The following is a 24,187-nucleotide window of genomic DNA, read 5'->3' as shown; positions in this document are numbered from 1 at the left end:
TTCACGCAAATTCTTCTGCTAGTTGGGGTTTAGTCCACTTTTGTATCCTTCCTTTCAAGGCTCAGGGGTCCAAGATTATCTTCTGTGTCTGTGTTAAATGGTTTCCCTTTTCTTTGTTGAAGAGGGTCTGTGCAGTCCTTCTGCCTAGTTCGCCATCTTGCCGGAACTACAAATCTGGTCTTTTTTATGACTTTGAATTTTGTTCTACATTTTTTCTCCCACTCTGCCCAGTACCTTCTATTGTGATCCTGGTCAGAGTGGTTGGTAGTGGTAGCCAGGTAACATCTGGTTCTTCTGACCTCACGGTAGTGGAAGCTGTAGTTTGTGTGATCCATTAGTCCTCTGGAGTGTTTCCTTGAGTTTTTGATTTTCTTCCCTCTTCTTTGCTCCAGATGGAGGAGACCAATAGTTGCATCTCAGATGTCCATCTGCTAACTTTTAAGACCCCAGTCACTACCCACAAGAGTAGGATGGAGAACACTATCTTTGTAGACTACCTTATGCCAATTGACCTCGATGTTCCCCAAATTATGGTTCTGTATAGGCTTAATTTTTGCTGTTTATTAATAAAGCTATGATTCCAATCCATATAGCCAAATTTGTATGCACATTGCAAAGATAAATCCCTAGAGGTAGACTGTGGGATTTCTGAGATCACATCCCTTATCTTAGGCTTCTGATATACTAAACTACCCTCCAGAAGGCACTGTGATTTATTCTCCATTTAACAATGTACGTATTTTTGTAAAGTCTAGTTCAAACCCAGTGTTATTATTCTAAAACAATTTAACAAGGTGCTGTACAAAATAACATTGTCTTGTTTTTTTTTTACTTTGTCTTCCTTTAATTATTAAGGTTAAGTGTTTTCTTCATGTATTGATTGACCACAGTTCTTTTCTGATTTACCTATTCAAGGCCCTTGCTCAATTTCTTATTACTTTGTAGGAGGTTATCTTTTGGGGAGGGTGGGGGTGGGAGTGGGGAAGAGTATCTTTTTTAATAGATTAAGAATAATCATTTATCTATTAGAAGTGTTATAAATATAATTCACTAACTGAAAATAGCTCAGTCTGTCCCTAGATCTGCTATGACACTGAGTGTGTAATGACATTAGCTTAATATCATCAAGTTGTAGTTGCAAAAGACAAAAGAGGAAAAGAGGAGAAGGAATTTGATGTTATATATTCAGTTTTAGAGATGTACTTGGTGACTTAGAAAAAGATTCACTCTGTTTAAGAGTTCTGAACTCACTAGCAAAGAAAAGACATTAATACTCATTCTGACACAAGAATATATAACGTTTTTGTTACATTATGGCCAATAATTTTTCAGACATCTTAATTCCTCATCATGGTCTAGTAATTACAACACATGTCACCAACACACCACTGCAGCTCATAAATAAGCCCATACATACAATAAACTAGCACAGGGTTTGTCTAAAACAAAGCAATCATTCCAAAGGAATGCAAACTTCAATCAGAGTTTACACTTCCTTTAATGTAAGAATTACATTACCATGTGGATGGAACTTGAACCACGATTCTAGAGCCTTCTAAACTGATTTGGGGAGCATAGGCTTCTTTATTTTCAATCTGTGCTGTGTCAACCACTACCTAAGAGAGAAACAAAAATAACAACCAGATTTGAGAGAGGATAATAGATCACAAACAAATGTAATATGTGAGCCTATCCATGCTGAATAACTAGCAAGAGCTATCCTCCGTCAGTGTAAGTATGCAGATTATGTCAGGCGCCTGGATGAAGACAATGGTACTAAGTAATAATTGTTGTTGTTGTTGTTATGCGCTGTCGAGTCGGACCCGATTCATAGTGACTCCTCCTTGAGTTTGTGAGGCGGTATCACTATGGAAGTAGATTGCCCAACCTTCCTTCCTAGGAGTGGTTGGTGGGTTTGAACTACCAGCCTTCTGGTTAGCAGTCAAGTGCCTTAGGCACTACGCTACCAGAGCTCCTTAAGTAATGATTATAACAAAACTTCCATAAAAACCAAAATCTAGGTGTGAGATTTACTGAATTTTGCAAGCACTTTTTCCAAACTATAAATGTTAATGATGAACTAATTTCTTTATCTTTATTTTTTCTTTCTTTCCTTTATCTTGAAGTATTTTTCACCCTATGCATATACAGAGCTCTGGGGATGCAGTGGTTAAGCACTCAGCAGCCACAGTGTCAACAGTTTGAACCCACCAGCAGCTCCATGGGAGAAAGACGAGCAGTCTGCTTCTGTGAAGATGTACAGCTTTGGAAACCTTATGAAGCAGATCTACTCCATCCTATAAAGCCACTGTGAGTTGGAATCCATGGCAATGGGTTTGGTTTTGCTTTTATGCATATAAAAGTAGTGAAAATGTTACTAAAAATCAAACCAGTGCTTCAGAAACACCATGTGCAAAAGCTGGAGAACTGGATGAAGTTTTTTTTTTTTTTTTTTTTAAAGACTATTTTATTCTCAACCATCAATAAAACCAGAGCTACAAGAGGACAGATAAAGAACCAACTATTCTTTCAGTGATGTCCTCTTATTTGAAATCTTTAATACTACACAGAAGCTATAGTATCCTATGTAATCTACAAAGTTGGGAAAAGCAATGCATATATTTCCAAATCATTAAAAAAATTTTAAGAAAATAATCACAAAACTTTAAAAGTAAATTTGTAATATTTCAGGAAGGGTAAAGCTATGCATGATTCCAAAGTCAGCCTCTAACAGAACACATTTCCACTGCTACAAACACAGAGTTCTCACAGCTAGTTGCAAGTCCTTCAGAAAAGACTTCGTGTCCATTGTTGAAGCAAGCAGGTGTTTCCTCTCTCCTCCCTTCCTCAGAACCATAATCTAAAGGTTCTTTGTCAGTCACACACAAAGGTCCCTGAGATCAAGGGGCAGGGAATTAACAAGCACTTTGCTGACAGAAAAACATGAATTTATTATTTTTTTTTAAACCTGCAATGCTTTTTCAAAAGAACATGTGTCCTTCCACTTTATTTTACACACTCCTGACTAGAGAACTCACTGCAATCATTCTCCTAGTTTCAACTAAATGGTCTTTGGAAATATGGATCAATCTAAAAGCAGTTTACACCTTTCTCTTGAAGGTTCTGATACCAAAAAACCCAAAGATACCACGAGAAACATTTCCTAAGGAAAATGTAACTCACCACGATATAGGTAGGCCTTCATCTAGCCCTTTACATGACAGTGCCACCCTGAGCTGATCCACCTGAGCCCTCACACACATGAAATAAGACAGCATCCTCTCAACAACAATTTACATGAATAAAGTAGAAATTAAACTTATGAAACAGTCCTTGATTTTCTTAATATTTAATTAGCTTCCTCTAACTTATGATCAAAATGCTGTATATTTTCAAAAAGTAGATGTTCAATTGTAGAAAGAACAAGCACATAAGATTATATGGGTCAACAATGCAAAACAAAACACTAAAAATGGTGATTTCAGATGCCGATCTCCCAACCCCACCTAACTTAGGTAAGATTTTTTATTTTCTTTGAAAAGTGCAAAAAACCCAAACCATTATTTTGGTGTTGATGTTGTTATTTCATTGCTTTGAAGGAGATATATAGAGAGTTGAGGTAGAAGGGACTAGACTTTGGATGGGGCACTACTTACACTAGGGTGCTCAGAGGAGGCCTCTCTGAGGTGATACTTGAGCTGACACCAGAAAGATGAGAAACAGTGAGCCATGTGAAGATCAGAGAGAAGGGTTCCCAGGTAAAGGAAAACCAAGTGCAAAGGCCTGAGATAAGAATAAGCTTGGCATGTATGAAGAACAGAAAGATGTCCACTATAGCTACTTGGTAGTCAGGTCAGACTGGGCTCTGTTAGATCACTACTAATGAAATCATGTCCTTAAAATGAAGAAAGTGTATAACATCTTTTCCCAACTACATCTCTGTGGTGCAGTGAATTACTTGGTATGGCTCTTCTAGCCATGGTCTTTGTGATGCCCACCAGATGACTGGGTGGAACTATGCAAATGTGAGGTGATTTGTGGCTACCAAGGGGATTGGATAGCTTGTTAGTAATGTATATAAGGTACATGGCACCCTTGTGGAGATGTGACTGTGGAAATAAAGTATATGGAACACTAATGCGAGGATTCATTAGTTTTGCCATTCTGCTAGGCTTAAAATAAGCCCTCCTAAGAGGCAGAAAGGGGATCTCACTACCATCAAGACAGAGAAGAGCTAGGAGTGGGGCGTGTCCTTTGACCTAAGATCTCTGTACTGAAGTAATGGCAGAGAGACAGCAGCAGCAGAAGCAGCAGAACCAAAAGTTGGGCATGACACAGAGCGGTGGGCTTGCTGGCCTGGCCCACAGCGTAAGAAACCTGAGTGCCTTTGGGCAGGAGACTTGCTGGTGGAGTGGGGTACACCTACTGGCAAAGCTAAAACAGCTTTGTAACCCTTGTGCAAGCAGGGCAGAGGCCAGGCTGAGAGGCTGGCCAAGGGAAGGCTGTCCACATTGAAAGAATTGTATCCTGAGCATCCCTGAACCTGAATTGTGACTTGTCACGTCCCTAATAAACCCCATAATCATGAGTATTGTCTGTGAGTTCTGTGTGGCCACCATAACAATGAATTACTGAACCCAACAGAAGTAGTGAGTGCCATGGGAGGAAAAGGATGGTGTCAGAATTAGTTAAAAAAAAAAAAAAAAGGCTGGAGGGTGGCGGCATGTTTGATTTTTGCCTAATAGGAATCAACCTTGGGCTGATGCTGCTAATGTTCATTCTCTCTCCCCCTCCTAAGGATAGACGAATTCAGAGGATGCTGCCTCAATACCCTATTGGTAGTCCCCTGCAAATATATTTTATCAATCTACAAAAGAGACTAAGAAAAAAAAAAAAGCCTTTTTAATGATACTCTTCTTTTACCTTTTCTTTCTGGTCTAAACTCTGTAGCAGAAAAGGACTTTTAAATTTTTCAGTGTTTCACACATGTGCCTGCACCCACATCTTCACATTCCTGAAAAGTCCCTCTCTACTGTCTTTCTTCATCTGTCACACATTCACTCACCAGTCCAGCCTGGCCAAAGAGCAGCTGCACAGCAGTCTTGCAGGCACCTCGCCATGTTGATGGGCAAACCTGGTTCAGTACTTCAGTCACAGGAAAATCATCCCTTGGGGTGATTCCATTATAGCAGCCTGCTTCCTTGATCAGCTGTAACATCGTATGCTATAGATTGGTAAGAAGAGAGTTCATTATACTGCAAGACTGAAGCCATGCCAGGTTCTGAAATTTGTAGAAATGTGTTTACAGGTACACAATCACTTGAAGAAAAAAGCACTTTGTTTGTATACCCAAATCATGTCATTTTAATTTCTTAAGTAATTATCATCAGTCACTCTCAGGGATTTCCTCAAACCTGTAGAGTGAGTGGCTAGAAATGGGTACATGTACATTAATATACACATTTAATTTCTATACTACCACAAAACAGTATTATTTAACCATTTACTAATGCAAAGTAGTTAAGGAATTCTGAATTCCTCTAAGTAAGGGAACAAACTCATCTGGTAAAAGTGAAGGTGAATCGAAATCTCAACTTTATTTTTTAAATAATTTTTTTAAAATTGTGATTTGGGTAAAAGTTTACAGAGTAAATTCATATTCCATACAACAGTTCATCACATTTTGTTTTATGACACTGATTGTAATCCCCATAATGTAATGTAATGTAATAATGGTTCTCTTCCCAATTCCTCCGTGTGGTTATCTTTTCCCTGTGTCCTTCTTTCCTCTGCATTCTGACCTTCTAATTCTCTATGCAAATACTGCCCTTCTGAACTCTCATGGGTGACTACTCTAAGTAGTATACCTACCTGGTGTAATTGTTACCTTATACCACCTGTCTATTGAGATAAGTTCAATTCTAGGCATAAAGAGCGACTAGGGGCCATGATCTTCTGGGTTTCACCAGTCTCTATCAGACCACTATGGTTGGTCTTTTGTATGATGTTGAGTTTTGTTCCATATTTTTCTCACACTCTATGCCAGATCTCCTATTTTGTTCCCTTTCTGAGTGATAAAACTTCAATTTTATTTTGGATGACCAACTAAGTGGTTAGGTGGTATGCAGGCTTTGGAAACAAAGTACATGAGCTCAATTCAAATTCTACTGTTTTCTAGCTGTATGAGCTGGAGGCCTCCTCACTTTCCCCTATGAGTGAAATGGGGAAAAAGACAGTATCCAACTCACACTTAAGCATTACATGAAACAATGCATATGAGTGCCTGGCACAAGGCCTGGCATACATAAATGTTATTACTGCAGTATTGTGACAAGTTCTCTCCTCTTACTTAATTTGAAAAAGTCCACTAAGAAACATTAATCATAAACAGTATTTCATACAGTACTTTCAAAATCCATTATGTGAAACATTTAAATAGTTACAAATAAAATCAACTTGGCAAATGTCTCATTAAAAAATCTCTACCAGTGTACTTTTAGACACCAGCTTTTTGAACAAGGTCAATGCCTCCTTGCCTTAACCTCATTTTTGTTTTTTAATCTATATTCTTCACAAGTTCACTGTTTCCCTAACAATTCTATTTCCAAAGTTCACATTTGGGTTTTTGGAATCCCAGGGAAAGTTACCGTCTTAAGTTTCAAATTGTTGGCGGCTGACTCATTAAAGGAGACACCTTTCAGGAAGTGCGATCCTATCTGCACAGGGACGGTAGGGAGTTCACACTGCATGGGCTGTGGGGGAGTCTGCCTCCGCCCTGTCTGGTGGGCTTCCACTTCACTGCAGCAGCCCTAGAAAAGGTTTGAATACAACAGCAGCAGTGACCCACAGGTCATCCATCAAAAAAAAAACACTTGGTTCACATAAGGCTGGCAGACCACAGCTCAAGAGAGTTACCAGAAATAAAAGCATACCTGTAAACTTGCTTCAATTGCCTTTGGATTCAGGTGGAAACCAGCTTTCATTGCATATTCACAGTGACCTAAGCTTTCCAGAGCTATCTTATATGCCTGCAAGAAATTGTTTTCAAGAATCAAGATTATATGCAGATTATGACATGACAAAGTCCAATGAAAACAGAAATTTGTAATTTCTACAGTTATTAAAAGATGTCAGGCCTATTACTATTTTATTACCCTTTCCATTTAGTTAAACATTGCAGATATAATGCTGTCCCTCTTTCTATTCCTTGAAATGGAATGTCCTCAAATACTTACTTGCAAAGCACTATCAATTTTTATGTTCAGTTCTTTTAGCTGGTGATCAGGAATCGCTGCACTTTGAGAACAGAAGAGCTGTTGAACTTCAATTCCTGCCAGGCAGCCATCACACCCTCTTTCTCTTAATCTAGATGTTGCCTGTAACATAAATAGTGACGAGTAGGTAAAAGAGGATTCTACAGTTACTAGCAAAAGTTTAAAATAAATACATAAAATAAAGCAAGAAACCATCTAAGCATTAGATATAAACCAAAGGTTTTGGATTGTTTGTATTACAAAATGAGCCAGAAATATTCAACGTCGTATTAACCATTCCAAAGGAAAACCCTATTTTAGAAACCTTAGAAAAAGTATTAACATATTTTTAATTTCCCTACTTTAAAAAGATCACCGAGAATATTGGTTTCCAGATTTTAATATACATAGTTGGGTACTGCTGAACACTGAACTGAAAAGCCACACCAATACAGAACGGGGGGGGGGGGGGGGGAAACTCCATAAAATGGAACATCAAAGGAAAACATTTATATTTCAGTCATGAAATATGTTTGTGAAGAATACATAAACCGAAAAAAAAAAAAAAAACATGGGGAAAGCAATCTGTGTCATCTTATGATGACATGTAAAAATTATACATACATATGGGCCTGGACAAGAAGAGAATACAGAAACAACATATATTTGATTCAGTAGCTGGGTAGAGGGACTCAGGATGAACTGCCTTTCAATTTTTTAATTTCTATTTTTATTGCAATAATATTTGTGCAAAAAATAACATTTTTTAACAGTTAATTTTTGTTCCTCTAGGCCAGTATCTCAGAAGGAAGGTTGGGCAATCCTACTTCCGTAGTGATACTGCCTAGGAAACCCAAGGAGGGGTCGCTATAAGTCGGGCCCGACTCGACGGCAAATAACAACACAACAACAGGCCAGTATCAGAGCTGCAATATTGACCAAAATTGTATGACTACAGGAAAGTAATTAGCTGTCATAATATAGTAATATCCTAAAGCTTTGGTTTCAAAAATTATATGTGAATATAATTGTAACCACTCCCTGAACCTAGCAGTCTCCCAATTTAAAACAGTTTGACTCATTCTAAGAGTCTTTTACTCAAATATTTAGTCTACAGGTGTTGTGTTATGTGCCACCAAATATACACAGTGAAGCACAAAACCTAGTCCCTGCTCTCCTGGAACTGACAGTTTCATGGGGCAAAAAGATAAACAAATAAAGGATAGAATTAAGATTCTAGGAAGATGACTGCATAAACCATTGTTCTGATCCTCCCCCATAAATACAAGGAATGGTGCTCAACTTTGAGGGGATCTGATGTGGGGAGCAGAGGCAGTAGCAGGGACCTGAACAATCAATGAATCAACAATGAGTTGCACAGGGTAGGAAAATCACTTCTCCTATCACCCCTTTTCCTTCCCCCAGCCACACAGGCTGCCAACTCTTGTGAACTGGGGTAATGGCCTCAGAACGAGAGCCTGTTTCCCTAAGATCACACCTTCTGCCTCTACAGAGACAAGACCCCAACCTTCTGCTCTGACATAAACAAGGCAGACCTTCCTGGGGGTCCATTTGTATTGTGCCAGTACCCTCCCCATCAACACTGTCTGCTGCAAGCCTACAGCAATTTGCTACAGAAGACCCTCTGCAGGGGGTCTACCCTTATCAACAGATGACTAAGAGCACTCCACATTAACTTGGGAGCCCCAGTGTGAGATGGTGTCTACACTAAGCACAAAAAAGGGCATGGGTTCTGACCTCCTCTAACTTCACAGAGGAAGACAGAATCACTGTCCGCAGCCTAAGGCTTAGTCCTATGAGGTCAAACATGCCACCACTCTCCAAACCTTTCTACCAATTCTGACACCAACTGTCTCTTCCATGGCAGTCACTACTCCTCTGCTAGGTCTGTAATTAGTCGCAATGGCCACTCACTCTGTTAAGGAAGTAACAGGCTACAGTTCAGGTTTGGGAACGCTCTCAGGATACAATTCTTTGATCAGGACAGTGTCCCCTCTGCTATGCCCTCCGGCACACCTCTCTGGGAGCTGACCTCTTGGCTTGGCCTCTGCCCTGCTTGGCAGGTTATTACAAAGCTCTTTTAGTTCTGCCAACAGGTACACCTACAGGCACCCCACTTCACTAGCAAGCCTCCTGCCCAAAGGCACTCAGCTTTCTTGCTCTGTGGGCAAGGCAAGTCTGTTGCTCTGTTTCATGCCTCTCGGTTCCACTATCACCATCTCTCAGCCAGGTATTTCTGCCAGGGCATCTCTACCAAGGAAGTCCAGCACAGGGATCTCAGGTCCAAGGACACACTTCAACTCCAGCTCTTTTTTTTCTTAATGGCAGTAAGATCCCCCTTTCTGACTTTAGGAAGGCTCATTTTAAGGCTGGCAGAGTAACAAAACTAACCAATCTCCACATTAGAGTTCCATACACCTTAATTGCATGGTCCAACCCAGTAATCTGTTGGGAGTCATAAAGACCATGGCTAGAAAAGCCATACCAAGTAATGCACTGCACTACACTAAGGTCTGAGAGGTTTTAGACTGTTGTTGTTAGGTGCTGTCGAATTGTCTGCAACTCATATTCAAAAAACCTCACTGACGTTGACTCGGATTCAACTCATGGCGACCCCTCCTTGGGTTTCTGAAGCGGTAACACTACAGAAGTAGATTGCTGAATCTTCCTTCCAAGGAGTGGCTGGTGGGTTTGAACCACCAGCCTTCTAGTTAGCAATCAAATGCTTAGGCACTATGCTACCAGAGTTCCAACTCATAGCAACCCTATGTACAGCAGAATGAAACACTGCTCAGTCCTGGGCCAGCCCCATGGTCTTTGCTATACCTGAAGCCCATCATTGTAGCCACTGTGTCAATCTATCTTGTTGGGGGCCTTCCCGAACTTTTTTGTCGACCCTCCACTTTACCAAGCATGATATCCTTCTCCAGGAACTGGTCCCTTCTTACAACCTGACCAAAGTAGGTGAGACAGACATCCCAGGGAGTGAGGGCAGGTCTGTTAACTCACCCTCCCCAGTCAGGGTAAGGCCTGCTGACTGAGACTGCTCTGTACTCAGAAGCAGGCATCTTCAGCGGAGGGTAAACCCACAGCAAATATACTACAGAGAGGGCTCTGACAGCAACACGGTAGACTTCCCCAGTGGTCCACCTGTAGCATGACCGCCCCTGCCCCAACCACTGTCACCTGCAAACTTGTGTGAATTGCTACGTTAAGAGCCCTGCAGTGGCTTTTGTTCCCACAGTCAGCACTCTACCTGCCTACCTGCATACTCCATGGCTCTGACCTCTGAAACCAACAGGACAAACCTCTGCCCCCACTGGCACTAAGGACTACTGACTGAAGTTGCTGACTGTTAGGAAGCAGGAGTCTTGAGTGCAGCCTGCATTCAGAGCCAGCAATCTACTGGGATGACTCTGATAGCAACAAGGCAGAGTTCCATGGGAATCTGACCAGAGCATGACATCCCTTCCCCCACCTGGTAATGGTTGCCAGGTTGTTACAAACTGCTACAGAAGGCCCCCTGCAGTGAAATCTGCTTCCCATAGTCAACACTCTACCTGCTTTCCTGTGCATCCCACAGCTCAAGCCTCCTTGGGTTTCTGAAGGACAGACCTTCCTTGGGATTAGTTTGGGTCTATCTGCTCCCCTTTACAATCAGCACTAAGGACTGCTGACTAAGGCTGCTGTGTGGTAGGAAGCAGGCATCTTGAGTGGAAGCTACACCAACAGTTAACATATTACTGGCCATGCTCTGAAAGATGTAAGGAGGATCTCTCTAGGGGTATGTAGTGTGACTACCAGTCTCCTAATCGATAACAGCTGTCTGATGGACTTATACAAACTACTATAGAAGTTTCCTTCCAGTGGTATACAGGAGGTGGGTCATCTAAGTGGAAACTGCTCCATCAACCACCACAGGGCCACTAGGGCTCTGAAACCAACAAGACATCTTCTGGAGGTCCTTCTGGGGGGTGCTAGCCCCTGCTCTTGAAACGGAGGAAAGTCTGCTGTGCTTTCCTGAATGCCAGCTCAGATAAAAGCAGCCCTGATGCAGCAGGTCCACAAACCTCAGGCAAAACTGGAATGAAATATCCAGGCCTAAATAGGGCTAACTGGGTGTGGGTTTTCTGACTAAAAACATGACTGCAGAAACAGAGAAAGGAAGGGACTAACAACCAGAGAGAAGGGACTGCATTGTAGGTGGATAGATGGATTAGTACATGATATCTTGCCTTAGTGTTGGTCGTGCTGGTGGACAGACTGACAACAGCATGTTCTCTGGTGTGTTTGGGAAAGACTGAAAGTTGAAACTACTATCTGGGACTTTCAATTTCCAATTAAACTGGGGAAGGAGAAAGAGCTATCACAAGGAAGGGCAGAAAATGGTAAGCAAAGGCAGAAGTCTCTACCCACCTAAGAGTTTATGGCAGAAAGCAGTGTAAGCAAAAACACCAAATACTGGGAAAACTGATAAAGTTAAGACCTTCAAGAATTCTAATACCTCAACAAAAAATGAAAAGACACATAAAGAACAGAGAAGCAACGACCCATCCAAATGAACATGACAAAGAGAGTGGAAGTGTATATAGGGATGACCAAATAATAAAAAACATGGGACAAATATAATACAACAACATTGATATATTAAAGAACTAAGAAAAACAGATAAAGAGGTGAAAGAAATAAAGAAAATCAATGCAAGAACAAAGATCTTAAAAAAGAGATATTGCAATTAAAAGGGGCAACTGAAATGAGAAACACAACAGATAGACTTACCAACAGATTAAATTAGGCAGAAAAATAAAATGACCAAAGTAGAGAATAAGATAGTTAAAATTAGAGGTGTTGAAGAGAATGGAGGCTCAAAAAGGCCAAGCACAGTTTAACGGAATTATGGAACAACAAAAAGAAACCTAACATATGCATCATGGGAATTCTGGAAGGAGGTGAGATAGGGCAACAGAAAGAATATTTGAAGGAATGATGACAGAAAAATTTCCCAGTCTAACAAAAGTAATGAATCTACAAATCCAAGAAGCTCCAAAGATGTCAAACAGGATAAAGAAAATCTACACCAAAACACATCACAGTTAGGCTCTCAAAAATTAAAGATAAAGAGCAAATCCTGAAACCAGTGAGAGCAAAGCAGTCACATACAAAGGATCCCCATTAAGATTAACTACCTATTTTTCCTAAGAAACACTGGATGCCACAAGGGAATGGAATGATGTATTTAAAGTCCAGGAGAAAACAAAAACAAAAACAAAAACTATCAACCAAGAAAGCTAAACACATTCCTAGACAAACAGAAGCTGACAAAGTTCATATCTACCAGACTGGCCCTACAAGAAAAACTAATGGGAGTTCTGTAGACTGAAGAGAAAATTAACTAAAAAGTAATTCAAAGATACATATATAAAGATCCTCAATAAAGGGAAATGCATGGAAAAGTATAAAGGCTAGTAATTGTGCTTGATGATTCAGTGTTATGTCCTTCAGGTTTTTAATAACAAACATATATAAAAGGCAAGGATAAAATTATGTTACAGGGCACATGAAACACATAATTAATGATACCAACAACACAAAAGAGGTAGAGAAATGGTGTAGCTATAGAATTTCATCTTATGTTACTGAAGTTATGTTGGTACCAACTTACCTAGAATGTTATAAATACAAGCTTTTAAATGTAACATTGATGGCTGTTGTTGTTGTTAGGTGCTGTTGAGTAGAATGACTCATAGTGACCCTATCTACAGCAGAAGGAAACACCACATCGTTGTGTGCCATCCTCAATCCTTGCTATACTTGAGCCCGTAGCTGAAGGCACTGCGTCAGTCAACACATCTTGTTGAAGGTCTCCAACACCCCTCGCCCCCTTTTTTTTTTTGGCTGCTCCTCCATTTTACCAAGTATGGTATCCTTCTCCAGAGAAATGTCCCTTCTGACCACATGACCAAAGTAGGTGACAAAAAGTCTGGCTTCCAAGGAGCGTTCTGGCTGTACTTCCTCCAGGACATATTTGTTCATTCTTCTGGCAGTCTGTGGTATTTTCATTATTCTTTGCCAACACCACAGTTCAAAAGTATCAACTCTTCTTTGATCTTCCTTATCCACTGTCCAGTTTTCACATACATATGAGGTTATGGACAATACTATGGATTGGGTTAGGCACACTTCAGTCTTAAAAGTGACATCTTTGCTCAACACATTAAAGACGTCTTTTGCAGTAGATTTTCCCAGTGAGCATGGTGTCTGATTTCTTGACTGTTGCTTTCATGGGTGTTGATTGTGGATCCAAGTAAAATGAAATCTTTGACAACTTCAATCTTTTCTCCATTTATTGTGATGCTGCTTACTGGTCCAGTTGTGAGGATTTTTGTTTTCTTTATGTTGAGGTGTAATCCATACTGCAGACTGTAGTCTTTAATCTTCATCAGTAAGTGCTTCAACTCATCTTCACTTTCATCAAGCAAGGTTGTGTCATCTGTGTATTGCAGGTTGTTAACGAGTCTTCCTCCAATCTTGATGCTGCACTTTTTTCATATAGTCCAGGTTCTTGGATTATTTGCCTAGCACACATATTGAATAAGCATGGCAAAAGGATACAACCCTGACATACAATCTTCCCTGATTTCAAACTATGGAGTATCCCCTTGTTATGTTCGAACAACAGCCTCCTAGTGTATGTATAGGTTCTTCATAAGCATCATCATTAAATGCTCTGGTATTACCATTCTTCTCAATGTTATCCATAATTTGTTATGATCCACACAGTTAAATGCTTTTGGACAGTCAATAAAACACAAGTAAACATCTTTCTAGTATTCTTTGCTTTCATCAAGATCCATCTGACATCAGCAATGATATCCCTCTTTCCATGTAAAAAACATACACAAAAAGAAAGGACAGGAAACCTGCAGTGTAGTCAATTACATGGTATGGCTTTTCTAGCCATAGTCTTTGTAACTCCCATTTTGCCATGAGTAGCTGGTTGTTAAAGTTATCCACCTGGTTTATTTTTGTTGGAGCAGCATGAAGCAATCTTCTGGGAAGTTTGCTCTCTCTCAGCTGTATAGAATTCTGGTATTGGTATTGGTAGGTTTTGGCCACTCTGCCAGGCTCAAAAAGGAGCCTTCCTACAGGCAGGAGGACAAACTCTGTGACTGCCATCTGAGAAAGACATGCTGCTGAGAGAAACACACTGCTGAAAGAGAAACACAAGAGACACACACTGCTGAGAGAGAGAGATGTGCTGCTGAGAGAGTCTGAAAGAGACTATTGGCTGAGAGACAGCTAGCTAAGCGAGACTGAGCACATTTCTGAACTTGAATTGTAGTCTCTTGCTTCCCTAATAAACCCCATAATCTGTGAGTTCTGTGTAGCCACTGCAGCAAATTATCAAACCCAGCAGAAAAGTGGTGGGTGCCGCAGGAGGAATGGTTGGTGTCAAGGTTAGTAAGAGGGCTGAAGGGTGACAACATGTCTGGCCTCATAGGGGCAGGCACTGGGCTGCTGATGGTGTTTCTGTCCTCTTGTGTAGTTGGAGGAGGTCAGAAGATGAGGCTTCCTTGCCCCTTTGGCAGAACCAAAAAGACTTACTACATTAAACAAAGAAAACACAAGCAGAACTAATGACAAAGACAAAGAAAGTTTAAGAAATGAAAAAAATAAGTGGCAAAATGGAAGAAGTAAGTCACTTCTTATCAGTAATTACAGCTGGTATAAATGGACTAAACGCTCTAATTAAAAGACAGAGTGGCAGAATGGATAACAGATTAAAATCATTTAAAAATATGCTGTTTACAAGAGACATACCTTAAACCAAAGGATATAAATAGGTTGAAAGTGACAGAATAGAAATAAATACTCCATGCCAATAGTAACCAAAAGAGAATTGGGATGGCAATCTTTATATGGGACAAAATAAACTTTAAGACAAAATCAGAAGAGATAAAGATAGATATGATCTAATGATAAAAGGTCAACTACTTAACAATCACATATGCACACAACATCAGAGAACCTAAATATATAAAGCAAATACAATTGTATAAAAGTATGTAATTGAAGGGAAAAATGGATAATATTAGAATAATAGGAGACTTCATTACACTTCAACATTAGACACAAAATCTAGAAAGAAAATCAACAAGCAAACAGAGGACCTGAAAAACAATACAAACCAATTAAACTTAACAAACATATACAGTACAGTCCACCCCAAAAGAGCACAATATACATTCTACTTTAGAACAATCACCCAAAAGGGCAGCATTTGCCTGGGAATAAATATCAGAAGGCATGAATGGACAAGAAAGAAGAACAGAGGGAAATGGTAACCACAGGGAAGAAGTGGGAAGACCACTGTTGTAGTGTGGGGTTGCAATCAACATCATGAAACAAAATGTGTATGAAATATTGAAGGGAATATGAATTTCTCTTTAAACTTTTACCCAAATCATAATAAAAAGGTAAAACAAAACAGAACAAAATGAACATTGGTTGGGCTTTGTGGTGCAGTGAATTACTTGGTACGGCTTTTCTAGCCATACTCTTTGTAACTCCCACCAGATTACTGGGTGGGACCATGCGATTAAGATGTATAGAACTCTGATGTTGGGATTGGTTAGTTTCATCACTCTGCCAGGGTTAAAATGAGCCTTCCTAGAGGGAGAATGGGGGATCTCACTGACATCAACAGAGAGAAGAGCTGGAGGTGAAGAAGAACGTATCTTTGGACTGGAGATCCCTGTGCTGGACTACCTGGCAGAGACATCCCAGCAATTGTCTGGCAGAGAGAGACGTCTGGCTGACAGATGACGGCAGTGGAACCAAGAGGCAGGAGACAGATCAGTGGGCTTTCTGGCCCATGGAGTGAGAAAGCTGAGTGCCCTTGGGCAGGAGGCTGATTGGAGGAGGGGGGTGCACCTAGCTGTACCTACTGGCAGAGATAAAACAGTTTTGTAACACTTGCCCAAGCAGGGTAGGAGGCCAGGCTGAGGCCAAGAACCAGAGAGGCATGCCTGAAGGCATAGCACAAGGGACACTGTCTTGATCAAAGAATTGTATCCTGAATTTGCTACTGAACCTGAATTGTGGCCTATTATTTCCCTAATAAATCCCATAATCTTGAGTATTGTCTGTGAGTTCTGTGTGGCCACTGCAATGAACTATCAAACCCAACACAGAAGTACTCAGTACAGTAGGAAGGATGGTTTTGTCAGAACTGGTAAAAAGGTTGGGGGATAACAGCATGTCTAGCCTCACAGGATTAAGCCTTGGGCTATGGATAGTGACTTTGTTTCCCCCTCATGAGACTGGAGGAGGTCAGAAGATGCTGCCACCACATCCTTTTTGCAGGTTTCTATACACAAGCACTGAGAAATCTGAAAGTGAAATTAAGGGACAATTCCATTAAAAATAGCATCTAAGAGAATAAAATACTTAAATAAATCTAACCAGGGGTTTGAAGGACCTATACTATGAAAACTACTGAAAAAGAATTAAATAAATGGAAAGATATTTCATGCTCATGAATTGAAAGACTTAGTATTGTTAAGATGTCAATACTACCCAAAGCAATCTATAATTTCAACACAATCTCAATAAAAATTTCAACAGCCTTCTTTACAGAAATAGAAAAAACAATCCTCAAGTTTATATGGAAAGGCAACCCAAACCCAAACCAAACTCACTGCCATCAAGTCAATTCCAACTCACAGCAACCCCCATTGGGATTCCAAGGCTGTAAATCTCTATGGAATGCCCCATCTTTCTTCCACAGAGCAGCTGATAGGTTTGAACCACCCACCTTCTGGTTAGCAGCCAAATGCCTTAACCATTATACCACCAGACCTCCTTATATGGAAAGGCAAGAGGCCCTGAACAGCTCAAACAAAGCTGAAAGAGAACAACAAAGTAAGAAGACTCACTCCTCCTGATTTTAAAGTATATTTTACAGCAACAGTACACTGTTTGTCAGTTTGAAGTACTTTGGTGGCTTGTGTGTTGCTATGATTCTGGAAGCTATGTCACTGGTGTTTCAAATATCAGTAGGGTCACCCATGGTGTACAAGTTTCAGCAGAGCTTCTGGACTAAGACAGGGAAGAAGGACTTGGCAGTCTTCTGAAAAAATGTGCCACTGAAAAGTGTATGAATAGCAGTGAAACACTGTTTGATATATTACTGGAAAATTTTATGAATAGCAGTGAAACACTGATTTAGTGCCAGAAGATGACACACTCCGGTTAGAAGGCACTTAAAATACGAATGGAGAAGAGCTGCCTCCTCAAAGTAGAGTCAATCTTAATAACATGAATGGAGTAAAGCTTTCAAGACCATTATTTGCAGATGTAACATGACTCAAAATGAGAAGAAACAGCTACAAATATTCACTAATAATCAGATCATGGAAGGTATGAAGTATGAACCTAGGAAAATTAGAATTTGTTGAAAATGAAATGGAATGCATAAAGACTGATATCCTAGGCATTAGTGAGTTGAAAAGGACTGGTATTAACCATTTTGAAATGAACAAACATATGGTCTACTATGCCAAGAATGACAAGTTCAAGAGAAATGCTGTCACATTCATCATCAAAAATAATAGATCTTAAGATCTATCCTGAAGTACAATCCTGTCAGTGACAGGTTAACATACATCTATGCCTACAAGGAACAGCAGTTAATGAGCATTATTCAAATTTCCACTTCAATCACTAAAGTCAAAGATGAAGAAGTTGAAGATTTTTACCAAATTCTGCAGTCTAAAATTGGCCAAACATGCAATCAAGATGCATTGATAATTACTGGTGATTGGAATGCAAAAGATGGAAACAAAGAAGAGCAGCAGTAGTTGGAAAATGTGGTGTTAGTGAAAGAAATGGTGTCAGAGACCATTTCTGCATGACAGAAATTTACAAATACCATTTTTTGACAACATAAAAGGCAATGATACATGTGGACCTTGACAGATACACAGGAATCAAATCAACTATATCTGTGAAAAGAGCCGATAGAGAAGTTCAGTATCATCACACAGAACAAGGCCAGGAGCTGACTATGGAACAGACCATCAATTGCTCATACGCAAGCTTAAGCTCAAGCCAAAGAAAATTAAAACAAGTTCACAAGAGCCAAAATATAACCTTGATTATATTCCACAATTTAGAGATCATCTGAAGAAAAGATTTGACACACTGAACACTAATGACCAAAGACCAGACGACTTGTGGGATGACATCAGGAACACTGTAAATGAAGAAAGCAAAGGGTCATTAAAAATCCAGGAAAGAAAGAAAAGACCAAAATGGATGTCAGAAAAGACTCTGAAACTTGCTCCTGAATGGACAGTAATTAAAGCAAATTCAAGAAATGATGAAATAAAAGAGCTGAACAGAAGATTTCAAAGGGAAGTGTGAGAAGACAGAGTAAAGAATTACAATGAAATGTGCAAAGACCTCAAATTAGGAAACCAAAAAGGAAGAACACTCTGAATTTCTTAAGCTGAAAAAACTAAAGAAAAAAAATTCAAGCCTCAAGTTGCAATACTAAAGGAGTCTACGTGCAAAATACTGAATGATGCAGGGAGCATCAAAAGAAGATGGAAAGAATACACAGAGTCACTGTACAAAAAGAACTGATCAACATTCAACTATTTTAGGAGGTAGCATATGGAGCCAATGGTACTGAAGGAAGAAGTCCAAGCTGCACCGAAGGAACTGGTGAAAAACAAGGCTCCAAGAATTGAGGGAATACCCACTGAGACACAACAAACAGATGAAGCACTGTAGGCACTCACTCATTTATGTCAACAAATTTGGAAGACAACTACCTGGGCAACCATCCAGTTTGTGTCTATTCCAAAGAAAGATGATCAAACAGAATGCAGAAATTATCAAACAAAATCATTAATATCACATACAAGTAAAGTTTTGCTGAAATAATTCCAAAAAGGTTGCTGCAATATTCAGACAGGGAACTGTCAGAAATTCATTGAAGCTGGATTAAAGCCTCAAGCCTCAAGAGGAGGGCGTGGAACGAGGCATATCATTGCTGGTGTCAGATGGATCTTGGCTGAAAACAAAGAATATCAGAAAGATCTTTACCTGTGTTTTACTGACTATGCAAAGGCATTTGACTGTGGATCATAACAAATTATGGATAACACTGCAAAGAATAGGAATTCCAGAACATTTAATTGTGCTCATGAGGAACCTACAATAAACTGACTAAGAGGCAGTTGTACAAATAGAACAAGTAGAAACAAGGGTTGTTTGTTATCCTTTCACCATACTTATTCAGCCTGCATGCTTAGGAAATAATCTGAGAACCTGGACTATGTGAGGAAGAACACACCATCAGAATTGGAGGAATCCTCAAGGCCAAATCTTCGTTGCTGAAAGTGAAGATGATGTGGAACACTTACTGATGAAGATCAAAGACTACAGTCTTAAGTATGGATTATATGTCAACATAAAGAAAACAAAAACCCTCACACCCAGAGCAATAAACATCATCATGATAAATGGAGAAAAGACCGAAGTTGTCAGGATTTCATTTTACTTGGGTCCACAATCAATGCCCATGGAGCATTCAATGAGAAAAGAAGAATCTCTTCAACAAATGGTGCTGGGAATATCAGATTTGCACATGCAGGAAAATGAAATAGAATCTTGCACCACATTATTCAAGAAAACAAATTAAAAATGGATTAAAGACCTAAATGTGCACACTAAACCCACACAATTCTTAGAAGAACAAGAAGGGACAATGCTATCAGGCCTAGTTTTCAAAAATGGATTATCTAATATAATAACAAAAGCACAAATAGTAAAAAACAAATTAATGGGACCTCATAAAATTTTAAAATTTTGTTCATCGAAAGACTTTACCAAGAAAGTGAAAAGATAAGCTACTGTCTAGGAGAATATCTTTAGAAAGCATACATCTGACAAGAATCTAATACCCAAAATATGCATTAAAAAACCTTTGACAATTTAACAACAAAAACAAATAACATAATCATAACATAGGCAAAAGGCTTAAATAGACATTTCACCAAAGAGGACAGTCAATGGGCACCAAACACATGAAAAGATGCTCAACATCATTAGTTACCAGAGATATGCAAATCAAAGCCACAATGATAAACAATTACACTTTCACTAGGATAGTTAAAATAAAAAGAATGAAACAGAAAATAACCAATGTTGGTAAGGATGTGGGGCAATTAGAACCCTTATCCATAGTAGGTGGGAATGCACAATGGTACAGGTGCTGTGGAAAACAGTGTAGCAGTTCCTCAAAGAATTAGAAATAGAACTACCATCACCCACTCACTCATTGCCGTCGAGTCATTTCCGACTTATAGTGACCCCACCCTTGGGTTTCCGAGGTAGTATCTCTACAGAAGTACATTGCCCAATCCTTCTTCTGAAGAACTACCATATGAGTCAGCTATTCCACTCCTAGGTATATACCCAAAGACTTGAAAGCAGAGACTGAAAAAAAGACTTGTATACCAATGTTCTTTGTAGCACTACTCACAATAGTCAAAAGGTAGAAAAAACCTAAATGTCCATCAGCATATGAATGGACAAACAAAATGTGGTACATACATACAATGGAATACTACTCAACCAGAAGGAGAAATGAAATCTTGATAAATGCTGTACTACAGATGAAGCTTGAAGATATTACTCTGAGTGAAATAAATCAATCCCACTTACATAAAACAGAAAAGGCAAATGTACCAAGAGGACTAAAGTTTATTAGTGGTTACCAGAGGCTGGAGGCAGGGGGAAAATGGGGATAAATGGTGATGGAAAAATTACACTGGTTAAGAGTAAGGTTGTATATAGTTTATTGTACTAATTGTTATACAATTGTACAAAGCTGAATTGGCAAAAGTTGTGTGATACATTTATCACCACCACAACAAAATCAACAAGTAGCTGAAGAGGGTGCTTATGTACAACCAAACACCTTATAGGAGTTGATTCCTTTGTTCAGAGGTTTAGGGTCATGATTTAATGGGACATTCCAGTTAATTGGCCTAATGGCATGTTTACTTCTTTTGTTCTGCCTCATTTGTTGCATAGTGCCTGGGGTCTTAAAAGCTTGCAAGCAGCTAACCAGGGCACAACAATTGGTCTCTATTCACCTGGAACACAGGAAGGAGAATTAGGAACAGCAGGAGGAAATGGAATATGCGGCCAATTGCCTCCATGAACAACTAACTGCCTCCTTTGCCATGAGACCAGAACTAGATAGTGCCTGGCTACCATTACTGAACATTTTGATCAAAGATTCTACAGAAGAATTTTGATCAAAAGGGGGAAAAGGAGAACAGAATTTTAAATTCTTATGGACTCTGGATTTTCTACAGCCATGGAAGATGGATGTACCATTGAAACTATTGCCCTCAGAGAATCTTAAACCCTTAAAGCAAAAATATCCCTTTAAGTCTTCTTAAAACTGAACAAAACCTTGGCATTATGTTTTATCTTTTTCAGATAATCAAATTCACAACAGCAACTCAAAAGTTTAGATAAGAAACTTAGAGGGCAGTTAGTTTATGTCACTGGGAGAGGAACAACTCAGAAAAGGAGGGTGTTTTAGTCCTCTAGTGCTGCAATAACAGATAAACCACAAGTGGATGTCTTTAACAAACAGGAGTTTATTTCCTTACAGTTTAGGAGGCCAGAAGTCTGAATTCAGAGTAGCGGCTCTAGAGACTAGGTGAAGGCCCCTCAACCTTGGGCTTCTGCTCTGCCTCTTATTGCAGACCCACTGGAGCTAGATGTTTCTCTTAACTCACGGAGCTGCTGGCTGCTAAGGCTGATGAAGCCAATAAAATGGCACAATCCCAACATCAGCAGGCAACACAGCAGGCCACTGAGATGAAGACTCAGCCAAATGCAGGATCCAGATGTGCCAAAAAGCTACAGTCCTTTCTTAAAGCCTCTCCTTAAATAGTGGAAGCAAGCCACACCCCTCAGGTAACTACTTAGCTGCTTACAGTACCTTCTACCATGGAGGTAATTACAATCTTATCATGGGAGATAGCTCTATCCAGCCGCCCAGCCATTCAAAACTATAACCCAGCCAAGTTGACACACAACCTTAATTACCACAGAGGAAAGAATGGCTATACAACTTGAAGAACGTAATCAATGCCACTAAATTGCATGTGTATATTCTCAACAGCAATAAAATTTAAAGAAAAAAAAAGCAAATACACCGAAGGAAAAAACAGCACTGTGACAGGAAGCACCCTAGACAATGAGAAATCATCATTTAGGCCAAGAGTTAAGGAGAAAAAGGTGTTCAATGAAAGTGTATAAGGGTAGGGAGGTCACAAAAGGTAGACATATCCATAGCATGTGCCAAGGATCCAAGGTAACAAACAGTGACATACATTCAAGGACCTGTGATCCTGTGAGTGAGGGGAAGAGTGACCTCAGGATGGCAACTGAGGTGAGAACCAGATTATCTGGGACCAGGCAGGCTGTGGTTAAGGGCCCATATTTTACCTTAAGGTAATGAGGAGCAACATCATCCAATTTAAAATGGAAGGAGGAAGAGGAAGGCAAAGGCAAGAGAAAGAGGGGAAAAGGGAGCCCAGCTGGTGGGCTGCTGTATTCAGGGGAGAAGTAATGATCGCCTGAATAAAGGTAGTGACAGTGGACACAGAACAGATTTGGGATAATATTTTGGAGGTGGGACCTGCAGGGTTTTCTTATGGACTAGATGTAGGTGTGTTGGAAAGACTGGAAGATAAATCCTAGGTTTCTTGCATGAATGACACAGGGTGGGAAGACTTGAGGAGGAACAGGTAAGCCTGAACCACTTGGGAGACCTAAGGTAGGCAGCAGCTGAATAAAAAGGTACCAGAAGTGGAATGATCATGCACATTTGATGCTTCCCAGAACACAGAAATTCCTACTCCCCTCCCCCTGCTGGGGTTACCTTTTCCCTATGTCCTTCTTTGCTCTGCACTCCTGCCCTCTGAGCTATCTCCCTGTGCAAATGCTGCCCTTCTGATTTCCTATGGTTGAATGTTCTAAGGAGTGTACTTACTTGGGGTAAATGTTCACCTTGTAGGCCTGTCTATTGCTTGACTGGAAGGCACAGGAGTGAGTTTAATTCCAGGCCCAAAGGGTGACTAGGTGTCATAGTCTCAGGGGTTTCCCCAGTCTCTATCAGAGCAGTAAGCCTGATTGTTTGTACGATTTTGAGTTTTGTTCTGTTTTTCTCTCACTCTATCCAGGATCTCCTATTCTGATCCCTTTCTGAATGGTTGACAATGGTGACCGGGCACCATCTCGTAGAACATGGCAATTTTTAAAGCCTGAAAACTGGGTGAATATTCCCTAAGTAGCAGGGAGCTCTGGTAGCATAGTGCCTAAGGCACTTGACTGCTCACCAGAAGGCTGACGGTTCAAACCCACCAGCCACTCCTCAGAAGGAAGGTTGGGCAATCCTACTTCCGTAGTGATAATGCCTCGGAAACCCAAGGAGGGGTCGCTATAAGTCAGGGCCGAATCGACGGCAAACAACAACAACAACAACAGCAGGGCATCTAGAATAGAATCTTGAGAAACTCATATTCAGAAGCGTGTTGAGGAGAAGCTAGTAAAATAAATGAAAAGAGGATAGCTTCAGAGATAAAAGAGTAATTAAGAAAGCCTGGTTCTTAGATGCCACTGGGAGTTTTCCAAGGCAAAGAGTAGCCCATGCTGCTGTGAGCTGCTAAATGAAGTCAAAAATGGTTCTTTGGATTTGGCAATACAGAAGGCACCAGTAATCTTGGCAAGAAAACTCATGTTCTGGTATAGGAACGTAAGCCAGATTTCAGTGAGCTGAATGATGCCACTTATATAAAGCTTTACTTCATGCAAAA

The 24,187-nt window shown here is 40.1% G+C and overlaps 1 protein-coding gene across 1 annotated transcript in view; it reads right to left on the bottom strand.

The window, feature by feature from the left end:
- GARRE1 (granule associated Rac and RHOG effector 1) overlaps positions 1 to 24,187 on the bottom strand; it is a 102,400-nt gene that overhangs the window by 21,443 nt on the left and 56,770 nt on the right. Inside the window, exons 3-7 of the mRNA XM_007957954.2 lie at positions 7,236 to 7,376; positions 6,933 to 7,028; positions 6,648 to 6,809; positions 5,066 to 5,224; positions 1,519 to 1,616 (exon numbers count right to left, since the gene is read on the bottom strand). Coding sequence (XP_007956145.1) covers positions 1,519 to 1,616; positions 5,066 to 5,224; positions 6,648 to 6,809; positions 6,933 to 7,028; positions 7,236 to 7,376 — 656 coding nt within the window. The remainder of the gene's footprint in view (positions 1 to 1,518; positions 1,617 to 5,065; positions 5,225 to 6,647; positions 6,810 to 6,932; positions 7,029 to 7,235; positions 7,377 to 24,187) is intronic.

Source organism: Orycteropus afer, unplaced genomic scaffold, assembly GCF_000298275.1.
Source record: "Orycteropus afer afer isolate SDZICR_OR568_19922 unplaced genomic scaffold, OryAfe1.0 scaffold00827, whole genome shotgun sequence".
NCBI classification, from domain to species: domain Eukaryota; kingdom Metazoa; phylum Chordata; class Mammalia; order Tubulidentata; family Orycteropodidae; genus Orycteropus; species Orycteropus afer.
Note: the sequence above shows the minus strand (reverse complement) of the source record. Positions and strands in the feature narration are given on the sequence as shown.